Below are 9,013 nucleotides of genomic sequence, written 5' to 3' on the forward strand. Positions count from 1 at the left end.
ATAGAGATTTAAGCCCTAAGCCTTAGTCCCAGTCTACAATAGATGATTTAAGCTCTAAGCTTTAAGAAATTGGCCAATCCCGGTCAAGTATGAGTAGAATGCGCGACTGTGATTAGTCAATTTCTTAAGGCTTAGGGCTTAAATCTCTATTGTAGACTGGGACTGATTGGCCAATTTCTTAAAGCTTAGGGCTTAAATCATCTATTGTAGACTGGGACTTAAAGGCCTTCACACATAAAATTCCGTAAGGACGTAAAACGTAAGCATAAGAAAATCGACCAATCACAGTCGAGAACGTAAGGCAATGACGCAAGCAGTAGCAAATCCAACCTGTTGATTTTCTTACGCTTACGTTTTACGTCCTTACGGAATTTTATGTGTGAAGGCCTTAAGAACGGACTATGGTCTAGTTTACACCGTTAAATCGGTTGGTGCGCACATCAAGTTGGTACGGACTAAACATTTGATACATCCCTGTTTACACCATTTCGTCTCAAAACAGGTTAGGTTAGATTTTTAATCTGGATAACGTAAAATCAAACTTCTACCACAATATGCTAAACTGAACCATGGTTCTAACCTCAATCTAGCAGGAATGCCGGGTATAATACGACCCAAATCGAATCAAGTGTTTACAGCGCCCTAAGATATTTTGATACGCGCACCAACTTGGTCTGATACTAGCGATTCAGGAGTATCAGACCAGAGCGCACTAAAGTAATCCGCGAGCGTTTACATCGAGCGAATCAAGCGATTTGATACCGATATAGTATTTGGTACGCGTACCAAACGATCGGTGTAAACTAGCTCTATGAATACCGTCCTATGGAGGAGCAGGTGCAGGTGTAGAAGAGTGCAGAACGAGATCGCTACAGCTGCTCCTGGCGCGGCGGACTGCGGCGGACTTCGGTACTACGGGGTGCGCGGAACCATAACCTCCACGGTGGACCTCTGCGGCTGAGTTGCCGCACGATCGATCTCCTCCTTGATCCTCAACGACCGGCGAACGCGGGCGAGGAGCTTCATTGTAATCGCGCGATCCCGTCCCGAGCATGCGGAGCATCGTATCGACGAACGGGACGGCGCGCTGACTGCGAAACGCGCGCTCGTGCACCACCGGTGCACTGACGACGACGAGGGCACGCCGAGGAATGGCCTCCCCGCAGCGCGGAGTGCGATGAATCAGTTATTATGTTGCCCTCGACCGGCTACTTTAAGACGATAAATTGTCCGTTTTATGACGGCGGTTCGTGCGACCGGCCCTATTGTCACTTCAAGCACGCCAAGCGAGGTGAGAGCGCGCGACGACCGCGCCGATCCTCGCCTAGGCGCGGGGATCTTGTGATCGTTCACGCGGGATCTCGATACTTTGTTCGCTTCCTTTGTCCGAGGAGAACAAAGAACTTTGGAAGAGAATAATACGTTTCCCTTCCGCCACGCTGACTGTTGTAATTTAATCTTAGAACAATTTGGTCCCTGATATGTATTCTTATTAATCGTTTCATTCACTTCTATGTTTGAGCATTGAATTTTGTATCTGAGATATCAACTGTCGTTACTGATATTTCGCCAATGTAAACGCAAGAATCGACGTCAACTTGCATTTCTTTATATCTTTGTAATATTCTAAAAGAGTTTGACAGTACTTAAAAAAAACATAATAAATGGAGCGTTTGAGTTGAAAACCTCAGAGTCGATAATTTTGTAGACGCGGTTTACCACTCGGGGTACAGGAAGTTTAAAAAGAGAACTTTTCGAACGGGCTTGTAAAGTTACGGATTTAAACATCCCGAGAGATCATCGACAAGTTAATTGCGTACGGACGAAAGATGACGTGTATATTTTACAGAGGATGCGGGGAGTGCAGCAGGAGTGGCAGGCGTGGCGGAGGCCCAGACAGCGGGGCAGGCGCAGGAGGACAAGCCCGCCGACATGCTGCAGCACCTGGTGACGGAGGCAGTGAAGAAGGTGCTCGCTGATCAGGAAGTCACCGATACCGAGAAAGTGTCGCAGGACATCGTCTCCCAGGTGGTGGAGGAGCTTAAGCCGACCCTGTCCTCCGGTTCTGTCGCGGCTGTACACACCGCGCCGAGCATAGGGAAGCACATCACGATCCCCACGCCCATCACCAAACCGGTCGCTTGCGTGTACAATCCGACGCCGATAGCGGAGCTGAGGAAACGGCACATACCCGTGGCCTCGTATATGCCGACCAGGGAGACCCGGGTGGCTGTGAGGCGTAAATTCTTACCGGACGGGGTCAAGCCGTGGTCGAGCGTCGTTCAGGAGTCGAGCGGCTCTCAGGTCACGACCGAAGTTACGTATAAGCCCACCGCAATAGTGAGCACGACCGTTCAGGATGAACAGAGTTACGTGCCGACGATTAGATCGGACGCGTCCTCGTCGAATTCGTACGACGACGGTAACTCGAACGATTATCAGTCTAAATTCAAAGAGGGATATTATCCAAAGTCCAAGAAGAGAAGGGAGGAGTACGTCCCTAAGAAGATCAAGGCACCGTTAAAGACGGTCCAGCAGCTGAGCGACGCCACATTTAATCAGTACGAGCCCGAGTTCGATATGATGGACGTGATTATCACTTCGAATCACGCCACTTCTATAGCGCTCGACCATGCAAAAGCATCGGCCAGCGAGGATTCTCAAGATTATTCCTTGGACGTTGAACCTAGGTTCTCCGATGACGAGCCTATGGAAGATGCGTCTACGGACGAGCGCGGCGCGAAGAGGTCTGAACAAAAGGAGAACGCAAACGAGAAGGAGAAGGAGAACCTCCAACGCGTGGGACTCGACACTGCGGACAAACAAACGAGCAATAAAGATAATAAAATACACAGCAATCACTACGATGTTAAAAGTGATATAAAAAGTAGCGACAGGTCTAAACCGCACAAGGCGAGTGATTCGAGAACATTGTCGAAGAGACGAGAGGACGCTGCGAGGCAAGACGCGGATAAGGAGCAGGAGAAGCGCAAGGATCGGGACAGGAGCAAGGAGAGAGACAGGAGGGATCGCCGCAGCTCTGAGAAGAGGGACAGGGAGCGATCCAGGCACAAATCGGACTCCAGAGATAAGCACCGTTCCTCCTCCAGCAGAGACAAGGACAGGAGAAGAAGCAGCCGTGCCAGCAAAGACTCGTCGCATGGGAGTAGAGAGCACTCGCAGCGGCATAGACATACTTCGCCGAAGAAAGAGCGGGACGATCATCGCAAGTCCAGCCGGCGCGACAAGCAGAAGTCAAGCTCGAATTCGTCCAAGTCGAATAGACATACGTCGAGCAGAAGCGATAGGAAGCATAGCTCGGAGTCGAGTCGGAGATCCAGCGACTCTTCCCGAAAATCTGGCAAGCACAAAGAGAGCAGCAGCGAGAGGAATTCATTCGATAGATCTGACAATTCTGTAGATAGTATCCGTTCTTTCGTTGACGACGAGATTTTGGAATTGTCAGATTCTGATCATGATGTACAAGAAGAGTGCCTAAAAATCTTTCAGGTGAAGCATCTTTGTAAAGCGACAGTAAATATTTTTCTGAAGAAATATATTTACTTATTCTGGAGAAAAATATATTCTTTGAGAAAAATAATTTTCTGGAGAAGTCTGTGCCACGTTCAGTTTATATTTACCGTTTGCTACCATCTGCGCCACTTAATTCTTGCATTTTGATTGAAATATGAATGTCAATTAGTGGCACTTGCACTTCCCTGACTTGTCTGATAAGAAGCGAAACTTTATTAGCGAAAGTACCAATTTTTAACGCACTTGTTTAACGTAAAGTCAGTTTATGTTGTATACATTTGTTTATTTCGCAGGAATACGAAGCCTCGGATTATCCGAAATTAGTGTCAGTGAAGAAATCATTGAAGGAGGAAACTGAAAATGTTGAAGAAGTCGGTAGAAAGAGAGTCGCGCATCCGTCGGCGGCCACAAGTGTCACTAGACAGTTAGGTCCTAGTCAGCCACCAAAAAAGCTTATAACTCCGCAACAAAAGATGTACGAGCGATGGCGTTTGATGAGGCAAGCGGCGGCTGAGAAGGCCGCAGAGAAGGCAGCTGAGAAAGCGGCAGCCGACGCGAAGATTCAAGTTACAGTCACGTCAGCAGATCAGTCTTCGAGTAATATCGCGCAACGTGTGTCAATCCACAGAGAACACGAGTCTGCTTCAACGATAAGTAACAGTGATGCGCTGCTGAACGTGAATGGCAAGTTGAATGCATAAAAATTGATATATCTTGATCGAATATTTGAATCTGACCGATCAAACTTCGCGATTCGTAATTCGTCATTCATGTAACATAATTCTACAATTAAAATGTACACTCTCGGCTTTTGTGACTCGCTTACAATCTTCAATCGTACACGCACCGGCATAAATGCTGTCCCTATCCTTGTGAGGTGCACGCACACAACTACAGGGACTCTAGTTGTGTGCGTGCACCTCACAAGGATAGGGACAGCATTTATGCCGGTGCGTGTACAATTAATTTTATAAAACCATATACCTATGTTAGGTGTCAGGTGAGAGTCGGGATTGAAGATGGAAGATGGAACCATAGGCTTGTTTTCTATTCCTACACTGGTGAACTAGTGCAATAAATTAGAGCGAGACAAGCAAATTTTTTCTCATTCTAGCTTACGGCACTAGTTCACCGGTGCAGGAACAGGAAACAAACCTCATGTGTCACCTCAGTGTTCATAGTGTTCATACCAGTGATGGACAGAATGGTCGCAATACTTTATTTGTAAGTGAGTTTAGAAACGCGCGTTTAGATTCGGGTTTACGTTCCAAAACACTTTCTCCGAGGAAAATTTTACTTGAGAAGTAGATTGAAAATGGTTTTGGACTCGAGTAAGATATTCCTCGGAGAAGATTTTGGAACGCTATCTAAATCTAAAAAAAAAATGTCGCAACCATTCTGTCAATCAATGCACATATACAAATGTACTGATTTGTAGTGATTCGACTGACTCGCGTCTTTAATGTTATAAGATGTTTTGCTTGACGGTTATTTGTTTGAAAATTAGAATGCTTTAATATTGATCGATTTCAAGGATCTTCGTATATCGGTCGTAAATAAGAGCTGCTGCTCTCCCATTGAAGGTCAAAAATCAAAGCAGGCGAAAGACATTTGTTCCTTAGATAATGACCTAGTTTACATCGTGCACTTGATACGCGTATCAAATAGTAACAAATAGTAAATAACTAGTAAATTCGTTTGGTCATTGGCTGATCAGTTCAAATACACTATTTGATACGCGTATCAAGTGTACGATGTAAACTAGGCCATTGAACATTTGTATCTAACGGCTTCACACCAAGTAACTTGAACTATACCGCCATCACTACAAATGAAGGATGACGAATCCAACGAATCTGTCCATCCACACTATTTGCAGAATTTCACGGCGAATCGTTTGGTGATAATTTAACATGTTACAGGTCGTATTCGAATCGCTCACGTTCCGTACGCAAAATCCCTCGCGATGGAAAAGAAAAAGGTGGTAGAAACAGCGGGGAAAAGTGGGGATGCTAAGGGAGTAGATAACAAAACAATTGCGCAGACCATGAAGGGCGGTGTACGCGTCGCTCATATACCGCAAGTGGTAAGTTCTAATTGTAAAGTTTATAAAATGTACCGTGACTTAATCGCATCCTTTTCCTGCCGAGCCTGGGTAGATCAGGGTGTTGAATAAAATTCTATTTACACAGGTGCCTCAACTCGTGCGTCCAGAACCGCTACAAGTCGCTACCCAGAAGTTCCCCTTGAACGTCCGTCAGTATTATATTAATGTAATGCACGATATATGCGTGCAGATTTATACGAATGGTGACGATGCGGCGCAACGAGCCGTTAAAGAAGAACTCGCGTGTCACGAGAGATGCAAGGCGCTCGCGGTGTACAAGAACTCGTGCATGTTAGCGGCTCATAGATTAAGGAAGGAAGTGGATCAGAGCAAATCGAACGAGAAGATCGCTGGTTCGAGCTGCGGTATGGTGTCCCACGAGGCTGTTCTCGTTGGCAAGTCGAAAGGTTCTTGGAGTGTTGTCAAGATCAAGAGGAACGTGACAGATTTTAAGGGACCAGCGCTCTACAACATGCTCAAAAAGTGGATCATGTCGGAGCAGCAGCTTAGGGACAACGGGTTTCCACGTAAACACCCTGATGGTACAAAGGTAAGAAAACCAGATAGTAAAATATATAAATGCAGAAATTACTATCTATTTCTATGGATTATTAGAAGGAATAGGATTAAGGAAGGAGTAAGATAAGATAATATTCAATACAAAATCGATGAGACACTTGTCCTTCGATCGAGGTGTCGCAGCATTCTATCCTCAACAAAGTACATCTTACATCTTGCAGGGACAAGCAAAGGTGTATGTTATAAATTCACGAAACCAAACCGTTTTGTCAAAAGTGCCTAATGAAAGAATGTGCAGCCGATGTGGCCAATCGTATATGATAGATAAACAGGGATTTGCTGTGAGGCAACAGAATTGTATATATCATTGGGGCAGAAAGTTTACAATTAGAGGAGAAGGCAAGTACAGTTGTTGCCAGCAATACGGCTCCGCTACCGGTTGCTGCGACGCAAAGACGCACGTATGGGACTACACGGACTATGAAAATCTTCGTGGTTACGTTAAAACCTTATCGAAAGGTATTTTCAGATTTTTACGCTGCTCCCACATGCATTCAATTGTATTATGTTAATTTGTTTTTCTATGTGCAAAGATGTTCCTATTGACGAGCAAGGTGTTTACGCACTTGACTGTGAAATGTGCTATACTACACAAGGCTTAGAACTAACCAGAGTGACGATTATTGACGAAGATTGTAAGGTGATATACGAAACGTTAGTTAAGCCGCAAAATTCAATAATTGATTACAACACAAGGTATGTGGTGATAAGGAATCTAAAACTGATTAGATGCATATTTATACGTCATTTGGAATACAGACTGATGAAATATTGATTTATGATATTCCTATGCGATAATAGGTTTTCAGGGATCACAGAAGAAGACATGATGGATGTGACGACGACTATTTTAGATGTACAAGCTACGCTCCTCACAATGTTCTCGGATAAAACGATCTTAGTGGGTCACAGTCTTGAAAGTGATTTTAAAGCGTTAAAGCTGCTCCACGATACCGTCGTGGATACCAGCGTCATGTTTCCGCATAAGAATGGATATCCGCAAAAAAGGGCGTTGAAAAATCTCAGTTCCGAATATCTCAGAAAGCTCATACAAAATGACGGTGAGTTTAATTTTTTTAAATTATTTTATAACTTTAATAACTTTAATTATTATTTAATAATGATTAAAATAATATAAATTGTAATAATAATAATTTGTGTCCTAGTTGGTGGTCATGACAGTAAAGAAGATGCTGTTGCTTGTATGGAGTTAATTCGTTGGAAAGTCAAGGAAGAAGCAAAATTACAGTAAAACTCTGCTCGCAGTTTGTTAGCAACAAATATTGTCACTATTGTTGTATGATAATTACAACGACACGTTTTTCGCTTTTGCGATACTATTGACGAGATATTGTTAAAGATAGCCAGCCCTGAGTAAATCGATTAGTTTCGTGATTGAGTGGTCCACCGGGAATGATTACAGAGTATAAACATTATTAATAACATTAATAACATTATTTGTTCGTTTAATATAAATATTTGAACGATTAGCCCATGCAGTATACAGTATTTAGTTCATGACTTATTATTTTTCATAAATGAGCGATATTTTTCATATATTTACCATATATTTGTGCAAAACCATTTCATAACTTTAATTACGTTTTTTTCTTGTTCGATGATTACCTTCAAAGTTAAATGACAATTGAAAGCCATCGCATTGTAGATGCATACATATCTATGGAATATATTTAGTTAAATCAGGAAATAATAAATTATTAACGTACTGTTGGCTAATTGTTCAAATTTTGGCAATCATCAAAACTTTCATAAATCGGTATTTAATAATACCTTGTCGGTAGAGACGCGCTGGCCAGTAATGTTGCGCATACCTTACTGTCTGCATACTGCGCGTATTTTATATACTGTATTATATCTTGTATATAAATATGTAATATACATTCATTGCCCTCGACTTAGGATTTTCTTTCAGACTAAATTTGATATCTAGCTAATAGAATTATATTCGCGATATAAATTCTCGACTAGAACGTAAAATATATGATAAAAAAGAGAATCGGTGCAGAAAAATATGTTAATTTGAACATACATCACATTTTGATTAATATTTTTGTACTCTCTGTTATATTATTACTTATTTATATTTTAGCATTAAAAAGACGAGATTACTCCTATTTATTTACTGATCTAACTTTATAGCTTAGATACATTTCAAGGAACAATAATAAATTGAAAACTTAATAATAATATTGTACGTTTATATATAAGTCGAGTAATAGATAAATATATTTATTTTTTATACTGTAATTGAATTTATATGCATTACCGAACGATGCATTTATCCCTTGAAGTATTTGAAAATAAGTATGGATTATACACATGTATTATTATAATATGTATATGTGTATACGTATATGTATACATATGTATATAATGGAGATATTTTAAAGAATTATTTGAATAAAATATTTAGTTCAAAATTGTTACGTGCGCGCGTGTATGTGTGTACATATACATAAATATGTATATAATTTGAAATAATGCAATATTTGTAAAAATTCATTTTTCTTTAGTAGAGGTTTTTCCAACCTCTTCGTAAGCTAACTAATAGTTAAATTATATGTCTATCTTCGTCTGAGTTAAAAGAAAAACAAAGACATACATATGATTTAACTATTAGTTAACTTGTCTCAGCAAAAGTTTGATTACACGTCTTCTGAAATCTTCGAGAAATGATTAGGAAAACATACTTTGAGAAGAAGTTGAAAAAGTAGCACAAATCTCTTAATTTGCTGCACTATAGTTAATTCACTAGTGCAGCTATAGAAAACA

The 9,013-nt window shown here is 41.6% G+C and overlaps 1 protein-coding gene across 1 annotated transcript; it reads left to right on the plus strand.

Annotated features, from left to right (window-relative positions):
• The first annotated feature begins 352 nt into the window (after positions 1 to 352).
• LOC105563337 (RNA exonuclease 1 homolog) lies at positions 353 to 8,607 on the plus strand. The gene is made up of 9 exons (XM_012014845.1): positions 353 to 1,291; positions 1,850 to 3,510; positions 3,828 to 4,218; positions 5,457 to 5,620; positions 5,727 to 6,191; positions 6,382 to 6,679; positions 6,754 to 6,916; positions 7,022 to 7,281; positions 7,387 to 8,607. Exons 1-9 carry the CDS (start codon positions 1,192 to 1,194, stop codon positions 7,470 to 7,472), a joined length of 3,588 nt encoding a protein of 1,195 aa, XP_011870235.1. The 5' UTR covers positions 353 to 1,191; the 3' UTR covers positions 7,473 to 8,607.
• The last annotated feature ends 406 nt before the right edge of the window (positions 8,608 to 9,013 follow it).

Source organism: Vollenhovia emeryi, unplaced genomic scaffold (genome assembly GCF_000949405.1).
Source record: "Vollenhovia emeryi isolate VEMERY1.0 unplaced genomic scaffold, V.emery_V1.0 DF939177.1, whole genome shotgun sequence".
NCBI lineage: Eukaryota > Metazoa > Arthropoda > Insecta > Hymenoptera > Formicidae > Vollenhovia > Vollenhovia emeryi.